At 42.8% G+C, this 20,639-nt stretch overlaps 1 protein-coding gene across 4 annotated transcripts; it reads right to left on the reverse strand.

The window, feature by feature from the left end:
* Nucleotides 1-1,670: 1,670 nt before the first annotated feature.
* ARF6 (ARF GTPase 6) lies at nucleotides 1,671-20,137 on the reverse strand. 4 transcript variants are annotated; one of them, XM_048853714.2, is made up of 3 exons: nucleotides 19,562-20,137; nucleotides 3,616-6,157; nucleotides 1,671-2,888 (listed from the first exon to the last, which is right to left on the reverse strand). In XM_048853714.2, the coding sequence occupies exons 1-2, from the start codon at nucleotides 20,005-20,007 to the stop codon at nucleotides 6,106-6,108; spliced, it is 498 nt and encodes a 165-aa protein (XP_048709671.1). In that variant the 5' UTR covers nucleotides 20,008-20,137; the 3' UTR covers nucleotides 1,671-2,888; nucleotides 3,616-6,105. The 4 variants fall into 4 exon arrangements, with proteins under 4 accessions (XP_048709671.1, XP_048709669.1, XP_048709673.1 ...); XM_048853712.2 differs by having other exon boundaries at nucleotides 16,602-20,137; XM_048853716.2 differs by lacking the exon at nucleotides 3,616-6,157.
* Nucleotides 20,138-20,639: the final 502 nt, after the last annotated feature.

The raw sequence follows: 20,639 nt of genomic DNA on the forward strand, positions 1-20,639 counted from the left end.
AACAGCAATAAGCAGAAAATGTAACTCATCTTGGAAAAATTAAGGGTTCCAAACTGCTGTAAGTTAACCAGTTTATTGAACTATACTCAGATGTACAAGGATGTGCATTATTTTATTCCTAGTGTACTCTTCAGATTTAAAAAAAAAAAAAACCAAGGAGCCCTTGTGGCACCTTAGAGACTAACACATTTATTTGGGCAGAAGCTTCAGATTTTAAGGTATTCTGCATTTGAGCTGATGTCTTAACACACCCCCAACATGTGCACCAGTGCTCAAGTAAAGCATGTCTTATTTTGGCTCATTGGTTAAGCGTATTTCTATAATACTAACACTTCCATAATAGCTATGAGATTTCATAGCAATATTCTTACAATGCCATTACGTGGCAAAATTCGTCACTATAAACTATTCCATTCTAAACCCCTATTCTTTCCCTTTGCTATGTGATTTCTCTGCCAGGACATCTGTAGCCCCAATTGCACAAAATTCATCATAGCAAGAGTTCTAATACAGTTCTAAGGGGAGAGGTTTACAGGGAAAGACTTTCCCCAATACTAATTTAAAACTCATTTAAGATATAGGAAAACATCCAAATAGTTACCATTGCTTCCTAAGATCACCACATACACACACAGAGCATGGTTGTTTATGGGAAATCTCATGTCAGTAGATTAGAGCTTAAGTCTCCTATTAATTGATTAGAACATTTTATTTTTTAAAAGCTTCAATAGCCTTTTGCAAGGCTGCAGAGAAAGAAAACTATATAGTTGTAAATCGAGTGCTTGGCTATGTCTACCCTATAGCCTATGTGAGCAAACTGTTTTCGCTCAGGGGTGTGAATATTCCACATCCCGCCCCTCCCCCCCGAGCGACATAAATTCCACCGACATAGAATGTAGTGTGCACAGTGCTATGCTGATGGGAGAACTTCTCCTGCCGACCTAGCTTACACTGCTCATGGAGATGGGGTTTTTTTATGCCAGCGGGAGAGCTCTCTCCTGTCGGCATAGAGGGTTTTCACCAGACGTGCTACAGCTGCACCCACTGCAGCGCTGTACGTAGAGACATGCGCTAAGTCACATTAACAGAGATGCAGAATCCTTTTAAGCCCCTGAGAAATCTGAGCTGCAGACTTCCCTATTTCTCTGCCAACGGGAGTGAATCAGAAGTACCCTAAACGGATAGAGGAAAGAACTATTCCATTTTAAATCCCTCTTTTTTCCCTTTGGTTTTAGTTTGTGTGATTTCTCTGCCAAAACATCTGTAGCTTCAATTGCTTAGGATCTTCGGGAGGAAACCAAGTATGACGTTAATTATTTTTTTCATTAGTAGCCACGTACTCCCCACCCCTCTGGAATCTTACAAATTCATATTCAGCAAAACTTTTGCTTGATGAATCACCCCTGCAACTATGTATTCTTTTCTTGCTCATGGGGCACTAGGTTTGCAACTTAGCATTTTAGAGGTCTCTTTTGTCTACTCAAAAGAATTGCCAACTTAGAAGGGAGCAAGAGAACAGAGCATGAGAATGATGGAAGTGGGGCTCTTGATGCAGGAAGTTAAAATGAGCTCTCCCCTTTGGAAGGCAGTAATTGTATCACAATAAGAACATCTGCACCATCTACTAAAGTATTTCTCCTGCTCTGAAATGCAAAAGAAACAAGTCTTCATAAGAAAGAACGTATTTAATTGTTGACAGACCAAGTTCGGACTCAGCTGCTCTTCACATCAATATCAAGACTGGTATTTAACTTATTCCAGACACCTTCCATTACTGTATCTGTACATGCATACTTTGGATACGTAACCAAAACTGAAGAGACAAGATGACTTCACCGGTGAAAGGGGGTGGGGGGGGAGGAAGTAGAAAAACTTCACAACAACAAGCTTAATAGTCAAGAGACCACCAATAGTTTTCCAGGAAAAACTGAAGTAAAGATAAATTTTGTTTGAGAAACCGTGAAATTAAACAAAATCAAGATAAGTGTACATATACCAGAAGAGTTAGGGACAAAAAAGCAAAGGGATAATGTTACATTTGAGCAAGATCTCCACCTCCTCCCTCTAAGTCTCTCCCCTTTAAATCTACAACACAAAATAATTCTCCCTGAAGAATGATCAAAAGGCAGGATTGATAGATGTGTCTTTTGCCAGAAGTCCAGACCTCACTTACTCACTCCCTCTATCTTCCGTTAATACAAAGGAAAAGCTATTATTAGAATGCCAAACCTGGAACCAATGAGGGATGTACCATGCCCTTCTAAACAACCATTCGTTGCATTTGATACTTTATACTAATAAAGTTTACATCTTATTTGCTTCAACTATTGCAGCACAATGAGCAGATATGGCTTAGCTGTCAGGAGCCTCTTTTTCCTGCAAGAGTTAAAGCTAGCTCAGATTCCCTTATGTCATTCAGTTCTGTTTTTCTCTGTTTGTTGTCTTGGGCAAGACGACAAGCACATCTGCAGCCCTGTTGTCAATTTTTAAGTAACAGTATGAATTTCATTGCTCATAGGAAGTGCTGGGCTAGCAGCATTGAAGACTAAGGCCTTGTCTACACAGAGTTTTGTCAACGCAAGTTACACCGACAATCGAACACCGGTATAGTGACATGGTTTGTGCATGTTCACACAATGTTCCTTCTGTCAGCAGAGCAGGTCCACAATTGGTGCTTTAACATTGACAGAGAGCAGCACACTGTAGGTAGCCATCTGTCCCGCCTCTCAATTTTAGTATTTTCTTTTAAAGTCTCTCTCCACACCTTGCATTCTTGTTTTTCAGCCTCTGAGGATTGGAGCACCTCTCGAAACATGTCCTCCTTGATGACTTCCTTATATGGCGGAGACACTCCGCCGGTGTATATGGGGTTCCCCTGAAGGCCACATCTGCAGAAGCACAAGAAACAAAGAGAAGCATGATGGTTAGTGCATACACAGCATCGAATCATTATAATAAAATGCACCCTTTTTAAAAATACAAATCAGTTTCTCACTGTCCCTTGGCAAGCACACAGCTCGATGAACGCCCTAAACATGGTGAGTTCAGCCAGGAGGGGGCGCTCAAGATGGGGCAAAGAGTCTTGGTGGGTTGTTGTTTTTTTTAAAGGGGATCACTGCAGGCGATTAGGGACAATATTTTAAATTCTACTACCATTTTCCACAGGCGGGGATCATTGAAGCCGATATCTCACTCCTAAGGGTAAGCAAGGAGGCACGGGTGCATCTCCTGTATGCGTGTGGATTCAGACCAGGTCCCTACGTGGCTCGCCTGTGTGCCAGATTGGTCGCTGCACAAGTGATTGCCAATTGGTGCAGGAAAGTTTCCTACAACTGGGGAAGGAACAAAGCAGCTCTGCCAAGGACCCTTCGGTAGAGGATTGGCTGGTACCTGCAGGAAAGTTTCCTAGAGCTCTCTCTGGAGGAGTCCCGTGAAATCTTGGTGTGCATTAACACACAGTTCCACTGCACTGCTTAGCTGCACAGGAGGACGTGAAGCACACGCAAACATAGCTAGTCTTGTACATTTCTATCCCTTCACCACTTCCAGAATATACAAAGCAAAGGACAGCTCTACCTCATAACTGAGCATCATCAACTCAAAAAGATCAATTACCACAGCTCTCCTCTCCTCCATCATGCACACCAGAGATGGGCTGCTAGGACTGGCTAGACCCCTCTGGAACGGAAAAGAGGTCCTGGCTCGCCATGCCACCAGACGACCCTGCTATGTGTGCCACATCGTCCTCCAACTCGACCTCCTCGTCCACAACTTTGTCCTCGGGGTTGAGTCCGCTCTCCGCCATCTCCAGCCCCACCAAAGTATCCACAGGGCTCTTGGCAGTGGGAGCAGGGTCGCCACCAAGGATGGCATCCAGCTCCTTATAGAAGCAGCAAGTCTTCGGCACAGCACCAGAGCGACAGTTTGACTCCCTTGCCTTCTGGTAGACCGGCCTCAGCTCCTTTATCCTCACATCACCCTGCTGCATGTCCTGTTCGTAGCCCTTCTCCAACATGTCATGAGAAATCTGACCATAGGTATCAAAGTCCCTATGGCTGGAGCAGAGCTGGGTCTGTGCAGCCTCCTCTCCCCACACTGCCAGCAGATCCAACAACTCAGGGATGCTCTACACGGGAGAGCATTTACTGCGTGGAGCCGCCCTGGTCAGCTGGGAAGATGCGATGTGAATTGTCCATGCTGAGCTAACAGGAAGTGGCATTTTAAAAATTCGTGGGCCTTTAAATGGGGGGTGAGGGGAACTGATATCTATGTACCTGGGTGCAGGGCAGTGGCATTCAAACAGAGGTCAGGATGGGCATTGTGGGACACCTCCTGGAGGCCATTTACAGCAACATAACCAAGCGCAGGGTCTACACTGACACTTTGTCAATACAACTTTGCCACAAAAATCTCTACACCTCTCATCAAGGTGGTTTTATTTTGTCGGCAAAGCAGGAGAGTTTTGTCGGCGGGAGGAGCGTGGTGGTGTGTACACCTCCACTGTTTTGTCAATGAAAGCTGACTTTTGATGACAAAACTCTGTAATGTAGACAAGGCCTAAGTCAGACAAATAAGGTATGGGAGCAGTTCCAGCTTCCCCTCAGAGTGCTCCAACTGTACATGAGGAAGGATAGTAAAGTCTATGTTCACTCAGTCCCCAGTTCCTCAGACTACCCGACAGACACTTAGTGCTAACTGGGGTCTGTAATGTGGATGCTTGTGCACTAGAAACTGGACTGAGCTCGTTTCCTCCACACCTCACTAAGCAGCTGTCTGATCATATCTGGCCATTCGCGACCTGGCTGAATTTAAAGTGGTGCCTTCACATGAAGAGTTCTGAACCAATCACGGGAGCCACTTAGGCCTAATTTAGCTTTGTTAAATTACTCCACATTCCACCGTAGCGCTCCATCATCCTGGCTACTCTAAAATGTGTGCTGCCCACAGATGCCACCACTTCATTTCACTCCATCTTTCAGGTCATTATGTAATTTAATACCACAGTTCCTCGTACTGAGGCAATTTGAGACAGCATACTAAACCCTGGACAACCTGAATTTGCAAGGGTGCCGAATTGTTTTGCACCTGCACTGCACATGACTTCACACAGGGAAAAACTGAGAACGAGCATCTGCTCAGTTCTCCGCCTGAGGACCCTTGATAGGAGATATTACCTGGTTTAAAAAAAAAAATCAGCTTATTGAATGCCCCCTCCTGCCCCGCTTAGTTGGAGCATCCAATGCACCATCTTATTTACTTCATTTTTTTTCAAAATGTAAGTCACATTTAAGAAGACTGCTGTCTGCTGCACAGACACCTCAATTTAGATCCCAGGACTCCTTCATGAAGTGACTGATGTAAGGAAATATAGCTTGGGGGAATTTCTCTAAAACAGTACTGATTACATTCACATACAGCCCATTGCATTATATAAAATTGTGGGGTTTGGTAGTTATAGAAGGGCAAGAAATGTTTTCTAAATAAATGACACACACACAGTACACTGGATGGGCCCCATTTCAGGTAGGCCTCAGATGTTTGCAGGCATAATTTTCCTTCTACAAATAGAGGTAGAACTTATAATTCCTTGTGATTAAAATTATGGTTTCCCCCAAATAGGGAACAGACACTCATCAGTATAACCAGCTCCACCCTAAGTAACAAAAAATGGTGGATTCCACTCAGAAGACCAAACACATTGTAAATGTTTTTAATGAGAAGCTTTTAAGGTGTTCATGTTTTAGTTACCCCACTACAATAGGGACCCAGGCAGCGCAGCTGCTGTAAGGAGGGGACAGGGCGGAGGGGAAAAAAATCACACCTCTTTCCAGCCTACTATTCTTTGAAGCAGACAAATCCACTCAAAATGCTGCTGCTAAAATCATTGCCCTAGATCATGGCTCTGGCCATGCCAAATCCCTCAAACCCTGCATAGGCTTCCCCTCTACCACACAAACTCTCATTCAAGCTTTCAAAGCCCCCTGAGCTATTCCTCCTCCTGTCTCATAATGAAGTTGACGTCCATCTTCACTCCAGTTCGGTCAGCCTCTCCCAGCATATGTTCTCCCATGTGGTTGCTTGTGCTGTGTGGGGGGGAGAAGTCAGTCAGAAGCCATACGCTTTATCCTCCTTCCATCTCACTGCAGAAAACTGCCACCTGATAACAAGTAGAGAGTTGATGAGCTGACTGATTGGCTACACTGGACAGACATCTACTCTGTGCTAAATAGTGCTTTTGTTACCTCACTCTCCCCATCTTTGCTTGTTTGTCTCCTTCACCTGCTAAAGGTCTTGTCTTTTAGACTGTAAACTGTCTAGTGCAGGGATTATCAATTACCCTGTTTGTATAGTGCCTAGAACAACGGGGTCCTGATCTAGTTGAAGACTTTAGCTGCTACCACAATATACATGTTTATTAAGTGGTGGATAAAAGAACTGGTGGGCATCACAAGAACTTCCAGAGATCTTTTTAAAATCCCTCACAAGGGGCTACTAAGCAGTCATGGAGGAAGACAAATTATAGATTAGAAATGTGTTGAGAGAAAACTGTATGAATAAACTCACTCTTCAGCATAAAAGGATGATATAGGAGTGCCTTAAATCTCCACCGTGGAACGGGTGCTATTTCATAATGATCTAAAGAGGGGTGAACAAGAACCTGGTAAGCTTTGCAGATGGGGGGGGGGGGAAGGAATCAAAAGAACTTCATCAAGAGCCACTCTGCTGTAGCTCACGGAAGCTCATGCTCAAATAAATTGGTTAGTCTCTAAGGTGCCACAAGTCCTCCTGTTCTTTTTGTGGATACAGACTAGCACGGCTGCTACTCAAACTCCAATAAAGTGTAATTGAAGTAACCTGAGTTGCCGAATTGGCAGAGACTCTGAAACAATAGCTGAGATGTGAAGTTCCACATTCGTTTCAATAAGTAATAACTCAAATGTCACTGATATTAACAGATATTTAAAGTAATTTCACTGGTCAGAGCATGCAAGGAAGAAGAGAAAGCATAATCTACACTAGTGTTTCCCACCATGGAAGGGGGGACAGGGCAGACACAGATGTATAGAGAAAGATTTGTAGGCCTCTGTTCACACATAGCAGGGTTGCATGAGGATTAAACTGGATTTAATTTCATGAAGGAGGGTTCAGCTTCCAAAGGTTTGGGAAAACAGACTTGCTAAACTGTTGCCTGTGACAAAAAAGGACAGCAGTGACCAAAATGGGAAAGAAAAATGATATATTAAGAAAGGGACAGAGACTAATACCAACTTTGATTGTAAATTCTTTGGCCAGGTCTTTTCGTTGTTTGTACAGCACCTAACACAATGGAGCTGGAACCTCTAGATCCTACCACACAATACTAATATCTAGGACAATATTCTCTCACCTTGAATACCACAGTCAGTTTCTATAACCCTGTTTCAAAAAGGATATAAGCAAGAAATAGAAAAAGCCCGGAGGAGGACAGCAAAAGCGGCCAGAGACATGGCAAGACTTTTCTGTGAGGTAAGATTGAAAAGTTTAAGGCTGCTCAGTTTAAGGAGATATCTGAAAGGAATGTAGAATCATGGGAGTGTTCTTACCTTAGGAGAGGATAAATTGGAGAGAAAGGAACACCTTTAAAAGGTAAACTTTCCAGGCTGATAAAGGGAATGGTTTACACAACACAGTTAACCAGAGGAACTCACTAGAGAGCAGGATTTGTTAAAGAATTAGGCATAATTACAACATAGGAGTTACACTAGCTAAAGACAAACCAGTCATGCGTACTAGGACATAACCCAAATAATTACATTGGGCTAGAAAACGATTTCCCTTACAGCACTGGTTCTCAAACTGTGGGGTGTGCCCATGCCATGGTTATTAGGGGGCACCAGGACCTGACTGTGCTTAAGAATTTTTTTGTGTTTCTTCAAAATACTGTTGATAAAAGAAGAATTCCTCTCACTAAGTGTCTCCCTCCAGCTCCTGCCAGGCTGGAAGAACAAGGGAGAGGGAGGGATGAGGAGCAGCTTGCCTCTCATAGGTTGATACACAGGCACCTCGTTGGCAGGTAGTTTCTCCCTGCTCACACAGGCCCTTGCACATGCATGCTGGGGATTGTGTCCGGGCCAGAGAAGCTCACAGCCTGTGAATCATCATGGGAGTGTCCCAAGGGCAGAGGTCCAGCCTGGCTGCCTATGTCCCGCCGCCCAGAGCATGTCCCAGCCAGGGGATGTTTGCAGGCTGGGGACAAACAGGACATCCAAGCCGGGATGGTCTCCCAGACTCCTGGCATCTACAGAAATTCTGTTTCTTAGAAAGAGGAGGGTGTGCATAGGATGTGAACCTCCAAAAGGGGGTGCAGCAAAAAAAAAAAAAAAGTTTGGGAATCTTCGCCCTATAGTTATTTTAGTGCCCAAAAGTGACCATTATGGGGGGCATCTTTGGTTGTTTAACCACACATTCGTCTGAAGCAACTTGTGCTGGGTTATTGAGATATGAACTTTGACTAGACAGACCATTGTTTGATCCAGTATTCTCACTTCATCACCTCTTCTGAAAGACGGAGGAAGCCAGTGACAAGCAGTCAGTACACCAACTGAATCTTTAATGAAGTGGGTTAGTACCTCTGTCCTTCTGAGGGCTTTACCACCAGCTTTTTGTTTTTTAAAAAGGTTGTTGCCCATCTATTGTTTGTATTATGGTAGCACCTAGGCGCTCCAGTCATGGAGCAAGGCTTCCTTGTGCTAGGTGCTGTACAAAAGAGAACAAAGACAGCCTCTGCCCCAAAGAGCTTACACTCTATAAGATAAAAGACAACAGGTGGGGAGGCACAAGGAAAGAAGGAGAAATATTTTGTCATCAAGGTGGCTGCCTTGGTGGGTAACTCAGCCTGAGGGTACGTCTGCATTTCGAGCTGGGGGTACGATACCCTGCTCAAGGCGGCACATCTGTGCCAGCTCTGAGGCAGCACGCTATAAACAGAGCATAGCTATGGCAGCGCAAGGGGCAGGCCGCCTTCAATACGTACCCATCTGAGATGCTGGGCATGTACTCAAGGTGGCTAACTCATCCTATATTGTCCTAGCTCAGACAGAGTCACTGCACGCATCTCTCCTTAAGCTGGGATTTACACACACAGCTCAAAACTTAGACATATGTTAGACATTAGACAATGTTCAGTTGTAAATTTTTAGAAGAACAACGAGACTGTTGTGTTCAGTTACGAACAACCTCCATTCCCAAGGTGTTCGTAACTCTGAGATTCTACTGTAATGGATCTGTTTCAGGGGTGGGTGGGTGAGGTTCTGTGGCCTTTATTGTGCAGGAGATCAGACTAGAGGATCAAGATGATCCTGTCTGTCCTTAGAGTCTATGAATCACAAGTGTGGCCAAAACTGTAAATGGTTATATAATGCAAGTGTGTTACTAGTTTATAGAACGCTTTAATACTTAACCCTTGAAGTGCTTAGATGCAGACAATATCCAATTCCATTTTTTCTTTGAGAAGGTTGACAGGACTTCAACAAGGAGCGGCAAACTTGCCCCTTTGCTGAGAGTGGGGGACTGAACTATCAAGTTCTGAAGAATTTAAGCTTTATTTTTTGTGGGCACAGCTAGATCAGTTGGGGTGTAAAACAAAAAAAACCCCACATACGGTCACCCCCCCCCAACATAGCAATGCCAGCAAATCCTCCAGTATAGATGCAGGAATCACAGCAGAAGAGCACAACACCAGCAAAGCATTTGTTGAGTCTATAGTCAGTTCTAATGTTGCTCAAAACTTCATTCTGCCGCTTGAGAAAGCAAAGAGGCCTGGCTCCGCTTCATTGCTGCTACTCAGTACCCTATGACCACTAAAATTGATTACAATGTATCAGGTTCCTTCTGCTGCGGCGGCTAAGCAAAGCAATGAACAGCAGTCAAGGCAGGTTCTAAAAGCTATTCAGGGGAGAAAACTATACAAAAAAACCCAGAGCCTGAAGGAGTGGCAGACCAGCAGGCATCCTGCTGGCCCTCCCTATGAATCAGCTAGGAAAAGAGACCCACTCCAAACAGTCAGGAGGCTTGAGGATAAGCAGTAGGTGAATAGAAAACGGTCTCCTCTAGCAGAAGGTTGGTACAATGAGCCTCCGAGCAAGGTCCAAGCACAGAACCTTGGCAGGGATCCAAGCATCCCTCACCTTCATCCAGCAGCTTTTCTATCTGCCTTTGACAAGTTTGGTTAGTCCTCAGGCTAGCAGGTGACTTTTTGCAAGCGCTGGGTATTGCAAAGAAAACAAAATTCACAATACAGTTGACAAAGGCTGTCCCCAACTCTTTTTAATGAGGTAATTTGATTTGTATGATAAATACAGCGCTGAAAATAAGGCAGATAACTGTTTGTCCCTCCTAGCTAGATTAAAAAAAAGTTGTTCCCAGTGTTTGGCAAACTCAGGATTGCTTTTTTATTCCCTATATCTGAACCTTCTACATCATCAGACTTTGTTTTGATGGGGGAGCTCAACCAGAACCAAGCCATTTAGTCTAATCTTGTGAGTTTGCAAGCAAACGCTTCCTCTTGGAGGGTATAATAGCATATGCTACTGGGCTCACATTGGATTCAATTATTCCTAAGACAACGGATTAAACCCATCCCTATATGATGGGGGGAAAAAGCCTCCACAAGAGCTGAGGCAGTTCCAAACTAATCCAGCCCCTGTGGGGAAAAGGGCATTCATTATGACAGATGTTTAACTAACACTGTATGAACACATTTCAGTGCACCTAGTGGTAACTGAAAAGTTGAAACAGCCATAGAGTTAATGGCTTCATTTCTAGAATAATATTCCCAGTTTCCAAAAGAAATGTTAAAGGAAGTTCCTCAGGGTAAAACAGCAAAAATACGAATAGTATAAGGGCTGAGTAACCCCACATTCCTTATACTGTGAAGTGTAAGACCTACTTCTGAGGAAGGCAGACCAACAAATTTTATTTTCAAGTTTAGAAGCTGTCAACACTAGAAACAGTGTCAATTACACCTTGCAGTGTTACCCAACAACACTGCAAACCAATATAATTTAAAACATTTATAGAATATGAGTTCGAACCTATTATTTGCATCCTTATTGCATTCATGTAAACATGGTGTCTGGAATGTTTTTGCCTGTATTCTGAACATTAATAGTCACAGTGCCAAAGCTGGTTTTCCCTCTAATAGCTGGTAATACCAGGATAAGCATTCATACAGACTAATCTCAGCACAAGCCCCTCTCCGCCCCCCCAAGGACATGTACGAACCTTCATTTAAACACCTGTATAAATATCAAAACTTAGTACAATACATAAGTAGGATGTCATTACAGCTCAAAAACCCACCAGATTTTTAGATATCAAAAGACATAGGTCTTAATGGACAACAGCATAGAAATAATACTGTTCCCTTCGTATGGAAGAATTCCAGCTAAACATCCAGACTACAGCCTTTCTAGAAATGAGAAAGTAACACTACCTCTCTCTCTCACACACACGCTTCCCAGTCTTGTTTTTACTAGAGAGGGCAACACAAGAGATATCCACCCTACCCTCAAGTTACCTTCATACCTTATGAACTCTGAAGTGTTACATACTCAACTAGCTAACCTGAATGTGAAACGCACCTCTATGGAATATGATTAATCATACAAGCATAATTGTCTGTGTCACAAGTAATATGGCACAACAGTCACATTTTCCAGATCTGCTTTTTCCCTTCTCATTGACAATACATGGGACGCTCCGTTGCTCCCACTCTCCTTTGGAATTAAAGAAGAATTTGGGGGGTGGAATTAGATGTGCCTGCACAAAATTTTCACTCCTTTTGCTGTCATTTCCATTACCCATTTAACTGTAGAACTCATCTTTAGAACTAGAAATAATGCAGTGTGATTCAGTATTTGCTTTTTTTGTAAACCGAAATATTTCTATAGAAATATTTCCATTAACAATGCTTCTACCTACTATTTGAAGAAATGCCATCCTCTGAGTCTTGCCCAAGTATTGTGTCTACAACCAATTTTGGTTCAGTTAGTGCAGCTCTAGGGGTTACATTAATCCTGCCTTGAGTGCAGGGGACTGGACAAGAAGACCTCTCAAGGTCCCTTCCAGTCCTATGATTCTAGGAGTACAGAAGATAGAGGTACTTAAAAGGTGACCTGCAAAAGGGGGAAAAAATTGAATTTTTTTTTTGCACTTCATGATTACACAATAGACCTGAGACAAATTTAAAAATTGCTTTTTAAAAGTTAAGAAGTCAGGTTCTGTGTACGTTTGATCAGCATTTCTCAACCTTTTTGATACCAGGGACCAGCTTGCTGCTTTCCTAAATTGTGTCAGGGAGATCTCAGGGACCAGAGCCAGTCCACGGACCGGTCATTGAGACCACTGCCTTAGGCAATTCCATAAAGATCTAGAGCACTTACTGGATGACACTGGAAGTGAAACCTTATTGAAAAGAAAAGCGATTTTTATTCAGACTGTTTTAAAAGCTTTGTTATTTGTGTATTTAACTTGAGACAGAGAAACAGAAGGAAGCTTTTAAGATATTTCCCTTAAATAAAGATCTAAACTAACAAAAAAAGTGCCTACATGAGACCACTTTTGAGGTCTCTGAACACACACCAAAGGACTTCCGGCTTTTTTGTTCAACAAAGCCTCCAAAAAGGCAGCTGGGAACCCCATTTAGGAGCATGGCATTGTAGATTTGATTACATGCTCTGAGGAGGAGATAGTTAGTTCCATAAATGGGCAAGGAAGAATGGTACCAATAGTTTCGATGCTACCAGTGAAGTGAAACAATTTTTCTATTAGAATATCTACAAATTAAATTTGGAGGCAATAACCCAACAGCATAGGGAAAGGCATCCAGTTCTTATTTCTCTCCCCCTCCCCTCCTCCCCCCCCGGCTCCCCCTAGAAGTTATAGTACTATAAACATATGCAAGATCATTATCCCTTATTTTCCATTCCATTTTTTACAAAAGTAGGTATCATCACAGCTGTCTCAAACTTTTATGGAACTAACTTCCTCCCCAGACCACAGGCATCAAATCCACCATGCCGTGCTCTTGCACTGGAATTGCATTTATTGACCAGCATCACCTCACGTGGACAGACACTAAGTATCAAGTATCAGAGGGGTAGCCGTGTTAGTCTAGATCTGTAAAAGCAGCAGAGTGTCCTGTGGCACCTTACAGACTAACAGACGTATTGGAGCATAAGCTTTCGTGGGTGAATACCCACTTCGTCAGATGTGTAGCATGTCGGATGATACATGTCATAGCTGTTGGTAAAAGTTGACATTGTAAGGGTGACTATTTGTGGGTTAGATCTCTATAACTGTGTGTTCATTTTTAGCTTCTTTTCTTCATTAGAATACCATTCTTGAATTACTATTTTTTGTGCATGCATCCGATGAAGTGGGTATTCACCCACGAAAGCTTATGCTCCAATACGTCTGTTAGTCTATAAGGTGCCACAGGACTCTTTGCCACTAAGTATTAAGAGTAGGATTACTTGAAAATACAAGATAGACCCATTCAGCTCACCTATTTTATCTCTTCAAAAATGCCGCTCCCAAAAATTATCCTGCTTTTTATGATACTTCAAATGGTCCTTCTGACATTTGAGGTTTGTTTAAATAATTTGCTTCACTCCTAAGTACTGAAGGACAACCTACGCAGTATAGAATCCTAGGGTTTTTTTTTTTTTTTTTTAAAAGAGTTAAAGGTCAACATGAGACTTAAGTGCTAAAGTATCAGAATAGTAATTCTTCCCCCACCCCTCACTGGATTAAATGCTAGTACTCTGTACACTTACCTAGGGCTAGTGGAAGTTTTCCCACAAAGTACCAATATCTTCTGGGTAATTTAAGATTTTTATTTTAGCCATTAAGGTTGCAAACATTACAAACCCAAACCAAGATTATACCAATGCAATGTTGTTCCTAACAGTTCTGGTGCCTCTGCTGCTGCTGAGACCTTCCACAAACTACAAAGTGAAAGTTGACCAATCTTGTCAGTTTTGACTACTTTTTCCGCCCCACAATTCTGCTGGAAACAGTGAAACTGCCAGTCAGGTCAATTTGTCAGATATGTAATTAATATAATTTTCATTTGACCAGCCCTGACAGTATTACCGTTTATATAACATGTAAATAGAAAGTCGATTGACTGGCAGTGTGCTATTTAAATAAAGAACAGTACATTTTTTAAATGAATGGAAATGTGGCTTTAATTTGAGGGGCACTGCATGCCTCTGGGGAACAGGTTTTTTTGTTTTTGTTTGCAGGGTTAGTCTTCATTCAGGCTAGTAGGTGGCAGGCAAATTCTTCCAAACCTTATCCATAAATATCTATTTTCTCCAGTGACTGGAAAAGAGATTGGTGAAGGCTTTTCTGATTCATAAAGAATAATAATTCAAGAATGGTATTTTAATTAAGAAATGAAGCTCAAGCTAAACACACACACAGTTACAGAGATCTAACCCACAAATGGTCACCCTTATAATGTCAACTTTTACCAACAACTATGACATGTTACCAGATTTACAAGTTTATTTTTCTGAGGTTGTGTCTACGCACACTTGCTCCGGTTTAACTAAATCAGTTTTAAAAGCCACATCCCTAGCTAAGGTGGCTCAAGTTTATGTATAGACAAGACACAAGTTAGATCAGCGTTTCTCGAATGCGGCCACGAAGGGCTTTTCTTGCGGCCACATCCTCCTGGGCTGTGATGGGGGACACAGGGCAGGAAAGAAGCAATGGCCCCTCTCCCAGGGCCACTAGTGGGAGTTTGGCCCTGCCCCCACTCCGAAGACACAAATGCTGGAGGTGCAAGCAGCTGGTGAATGCCCCACTTTCCCAGAGGGCAGGTGGGTAGTCTGGCCATGGAGCTTTGGGCTCCATCCACATGATAGCAGGCTCTGGTCCCAGGATCACCACCCACACCATCATCGCTGGGCCCCATGGCCTCCTTGCCCTCCTCCCCATCCAGGGCCTAATTTGTCCCAGGCTTGCTGGGGCTGAGTATGTGTGGTGTGAAAAGTGATATTAACAAACATACAAATATCACGTTTTACAGCAGCAGACTTACTAGCCAGCAAGTTTAAAAAAAAAAAAAAAAGAGCAACCAAAAAAGCAAAAGCCATAAAAATGCAAGAACATGCAAAACACCTTGTATTTCTATTCTGTTTATGTCCAGTAAAGAATAGAGACCACTGTACGTTATTTTTATGACTGAGTCTGAAAAAACCCTACATAAATAAATTACAATGATTTGGACATGTATATATACATATTTGTTTGTTTTTCCTAAAGTTAATTAAGTAGTTTAGGAAAAATTGTCAGTGCAACCACCAGCAAGAGTTGATGGCCGCACTCTGAGGCCACCAAAAAATTTGTTGGGAGAACCCCTGAGCTAGGTTCTGAAGGGTAATTTTTTTTTTTTTTAAAAATATTGCAGTCACTGTACTAGAACCAACACCACCTGGATACACCTAAGCACTTGAAAATTGATTTTTAGGATTAGGTTAAGGCAGTGGGACAATATTAATGACTCCCAAGTCACCTGTGTATGCCTGATCTTTCGGCATAAGTGACGAAAGGTGACCAGAAAGTGTTGCCTTTTTCCTTGATGTCTCATATCCACTTCAAAGGCCAGTATCTCTTCTATCCCTTCTCAATGTCAACTCAACCATCTTCAAGCATGTCAAAACTGCCACTCTACATCCAGATTCCAAAATCTGGTTAGCTTTTCCTGTTACATCACATTTCTACCCTCCACTCTGAAAAATTACTTTAGCAGCTTCAATTTGTGTACTGTTCTAGCCTTATCCCTACTCCCCTTCCAAATTCCTTAACTGCCTTATTGCTGAATTAGCTGCTTCATTCTCAACCTCGGAGCTCCACACAACTTCACTCCTTTACATCTCTACCTGTAACTCCTTACATGCCTCTGTAGTCTCTAACAGCTCTTGACTTCTTATAACAATTTTTCCATTCTACCCCTTAATCTAAAAAAGCACCTTCCCTTCCCTCTACTCCTTCAAAGCCATTTTCTTCATGAAACTTTCCAGGACTGATCACCTCATCATCAGCACCTCTGTGCTTTCTGGCAGGTAAATTGTTCTGTGCATTATATTTGTCCAAGTTACAATGTAAGTTCCTTAGGGCAGAGATCTTGTATTGAAGTATTTTACAAAGCATAACATATTAAACATTAAGTTTACTGAAATAAAAAAGCCTGTAATTGGAAGTGGAAATATTTTTAAAAGAAACTTGTCTCCTCTTTCCAACTTTTCAATTGTAATTATGTGACTTAAAGAGTCCTCTAAAGAGAAACTAATAGCATTACAATCTTTCAAACCCAGGTTAAACAGAACCTAGGCCTCTATGTAAGCAGAAGGCACTACTCCAGTGTATTATATAGATCCTTTCTGGTTTTACCATATTCAAATATAAGTAAAATACCAGGAGAGCTGCACTGTATAATTGCTTTATTTTCTGCTCATTAGTTCTTTACCAACACTACAACCATATTGAGAACACAAAATTCCTGTTTACTGAGGTCAGGGAGATGAAAATCTACAGACTCATTCACTTACCAGACAAGAATAATGCCATTCAAAAAATGTACTCCAGTTTACTTCGTAAATTCGTAAGAACACAGAAGTTGATGCACTTATAATTCAGTTGTAAGAATTCTGATAAAAAAAAAGATTGCCACTTTAACCTGCAGGCTACAATTACTTGCATTGTTCCCCCTCCCCCCGTTTCCTTCATAAAGACATTTTGAAAATGAAGCCTTTATATTTCGTTCAAGTAGCAAAGGTCATTTATTTTTGAATTATCTGCCACACAAGTTCCAGTAACTTTAGAGTCTTTCCCCCCCAGAATAAAACATTTAAAAATTCAAGAGTATAATTAAATTTATCATTTTACCTACACAACAGAATATCTAAAGTAACAAAAATTACCAAAGAAATACAAAATTGTGAATTCAATTTAATGTAAAAACCTAGTGAAATTTAAACCTGCCCCAAACAGTGTCTGAAGAGAAAGAATACAGTAAACACTTTAGACTGAAAGTGAAAATCCAATTTTTCATTTTGATTGAGATATGTTTAAGAAAGTTTGAAAACTATTAATAGAGCTTCAAGTCTTCCAGTTTAGGCATTTACCTTGTGCTTGGCTTTTTTTATATTTTTTCCAGAAGAAAACAATTGTACCCTGGTGTTTGTTTATACACCTTTACACTACCACACTATTTGACCAATTACATTAACTGAAATGAATTTACTGAATTTATAAAAACTAGAAAATGGAGCAACAATTCAAGAAGGACTTAAAAAGACTTCCAAAATGAAGACTTCTAGTTTCCCCTTCAGAATTATGATTTAAAGTAATTCAACTTGCCTTGCTTTTCTAACGAACTTTTTCCTTTTATAAAATTGTTTCTGAATCATTGCTATATTTTCTAGTATCATCCAGAATCCTATCACTGCCACTGCAACCCACATTTAGAGTGTCCCTTTCTTGGAACCATATTCTAAACAAAGCATTTTTCTTCAAGGGGTCCTAAGCATTAAATTTTTAGGAAATGAACTTCAATATTTTTATCTCCCCATAGATCTTTGGTAAGAGCTCCATAATACACTGTACTTAACATACAGAGTCAACACTGCGGAAATGTAGTGTAATGCCCCAATCTAATGTAAAACTTACACCCTCAAAAAAACATTTTTTTTCTCTTCTTCTAGTTTTGTAGAGTTACATTCCTAGAATTCCCCAGTTGAGTTTAACTCCTTGAGGAAATCTGAAGTTAATCCTTAAGGCTGAATAAAACCCAGCTGCTTTACATTTTTTGCACCCAGTATTAATACTTGATTGAAACGATACACTGATTTGAACTCTCAATCTGGGTGGGTTTGGTTTGTTTTTGCCATAACTTCCCAGTCAGAGACATCTGAAAACGGTGTTATGGCAAGTGAGCTGCTTGCCCTTTAAAACTTCCCTATATGTGAAAGTTTACATTCATAGTCATATGCTCACTCTACACCCCACCCTCATTACTAATTACTCAATGGATTTAAATTCAGACATTCAACACAGTTCCTTTCATAAAGAATTATAGTAATGTTACTGAAACAGAGGGACAAAAATGTTTAGAATGACTTTCATGGGTTAAATTGTGGTCTTGCAAAAACTAAATCGTGATATAAACGACTTCTTCAAATGCCAGTTACTCAAAAGTTAAAATGATTAATTTCTGTTAAAGTTTAGAACTGAGCTTGTGTATTCAAATAATTATGATATGGAAACAAATCCATATGGGGGGGGGGGGGTTGCAGCTGATAAAGATGCATGCTTTTCAGAAAACATGAGATTTTCAAACTTTGGAAGAGGAAATGTCTCCAAAAGTCTCAAGATTAACAAATGCATCTTTCCTATATTGTAAGAGAGGCAAGACACGACTTGATTTTTGCCTAATGGTAAATTATTTAAAGTAAAAGGAACAGTAATGCTTACACGTTACTGCTATGCTTTCTGGAAAGATGATATCTCGCACTGTGAGGAGACTGACACAACTAGTTAAGACTGCAGCTAAACATCATTAACTTTGCAATGCAAGACATAGGAACTGTGAGTAGAGTATAACTTGGAACTATTACATCATTCACATTTTATTCATTATATGGTTGCTATGCAATATGGGGAACTTATTTGCATCCCTACTCATGCATGATGTATGGTTCAGAACTTCACAGCTGACATTTCAATGCAGTTCTTACGTTACCTCCGATATGTACTTTGAACATATTACAATGGTATTCTCACTATCTGCCACTGTAGGCAAGGTTTTATTTACCATGTTAGTCTTAGATATGAAAAGACAGATTTAAAGTTACTATTTAGTTACAGATTAAGGACTTCTTTTTTAAAAAAAAGTCCTCAATATAAAAAGACAGACTGCAGTTTGATTTTAAGCAATAATTTTCAGTTTACTGATGAATCAGACCTATCAACATATTCTGCATGAATGCAAAAAGAAGCAATCTACAGCAAGTGATAAAGAAAAAAAATTTCAAAAAAGTAGAACCGGAAAGCATACATTGAAAATGGTTACCCCTCCCCGCCCTGCAAAAAAAAAAAAAAAAACCATTATAAGGGCTAATCAAGAGAGGAAAAAAATTACTTAGCAAATCTACAGTGTGTCTTTCCCCGTTTGCTGGAAGTCTGCCATAGCATCTATGCTTGTGTTCATGTCACATTTGGAAATTACAGCATCCTAACGCCAAGCAAGAAGAGTTAAACAGGAATCCAGTCAGCGTGTAGAAGGAAAGGGTGGTAACTGGAGAAGAAGTGATCATAACCCTATGGATGCTTGTTTTTTACTTTTTCGGTAGAGAATCATTCTTCTAGGAAACCAGGCAGGCTATTTTTTTTTTTAATTATCTGCAGACTAAGTAGTTATTGTTATCATTAGGATTTATAATTGGACGTTAACCATGTCAGCCCTTCGTAGAGTCCATCCCCTGTGGTAGCACAGGAGGGCTGCACGTACCAATTCCTATCCCTGATCCGGGTGAGGCCCAGTTTCTCCTGGATTTCATGGGGTTTCATAGCATCGGGCAGGTCCTGCTTGTTGGCGAAGATGAGGATGATGGCGTCCCGCATCTCCCGGTCGTTGATGATGCGGTGCAGCTCCTGGCGGGCCTCGTCGATGCGATCGCGGTCGGCGCAGTCCACCACGAAGATTAACCCCTGCGTGCCCGTGTAGTAGTGCCGCCACAGGGGGCGGATCTTGTCCTGGCCCCCGACATCCCACACGTTGAACTTGACGTTTTTGTAAGTCACCGTCTCCACGTTGAAGCCCACGGTGGGGATGGTGGTGACGGACTGGCCCAGCTTCAGTTTGTACAGGATGGTGGTTTTACCGGCCGCGTCCAGCCCCAGCATCAGGATCCGCATCTCCTTGTTGCCGAAGATCTTGGACAGCACCTTGCCCATCTCGGCGGCATCCACGGGGCCCCCTCGGGGCAGAGCGGAGCCCGGCGGCCGCTGGCACACGTGCTGCGAGCGGGAGGCCGCGGCGTCCGGGCCCAGGGCAGCCGGGGCGAGGCGCTCGGCCTGGGGGACACGAGACCCAGCGCCGCACCGGGCGGGAGGCGGGTTCCCGGGGGAGGCCTGCGGGCCTATCCCGCCCCAGCGGCCGGGGCGAGCCGATCCCCCGCCAAGCCCGGCAGAGCGGCCGCCAGCCCGCCGTGAGGAGACCCGCGGGAAGCGTCAGCTGCGGACCCTCCGCCCGCCCGGGTGCGGGCCCAGCCCCCTGCCCTTCGCCGCCGGGCCCAGGGCGGCCCCGCGCCCGGCTCCTTCCTTCGCGCCGGGCGGCGGCTCCTCAGCTCATGGAGGGCGGCGGCTCCTGCCTGCAGAGGGGGCGGAGAGAGACGGTGACTGCCCGGCGCCGGCTGCCGCGAGCGGACCCGGCCGCCCCGTACCTGCGGCGCTCCCGCCTCGCGCGGCCAGCCCAGCCGCCGCCGCCGCCGGAAAAGGTGCCGCGCGAACCCACCTTCACTTCCCCTCGGCCAGGAGCGCGCCTGCGCACAGCCCCGCCGGCCCAAGCGCCGCCCCTTGGGCGGTAC

This window comes from Caretta caretta, chromosome 6, assembly GCF_965140235.1.
Source record: "Caretta caretta isolate rCarCar2 chromosome 6, rCarCar1.hap1, whole genome shotgun sequence".
Classification (NCBI taxonomy): domain Eukaryota; kingdom Metazoa; phylum Chordata; order Testudines; family Cheloniidae; genus Caretta; species Caretta caretta.

Coding starts and splice junctions, on each gene's coding strand:
- ARF6 (XM_048853713.2), bottom strand. CDS start 20,007: ATGGGCAAGGTGCTGTCCAAGATCTTCGGCAACAAGGAGATGCGGATC.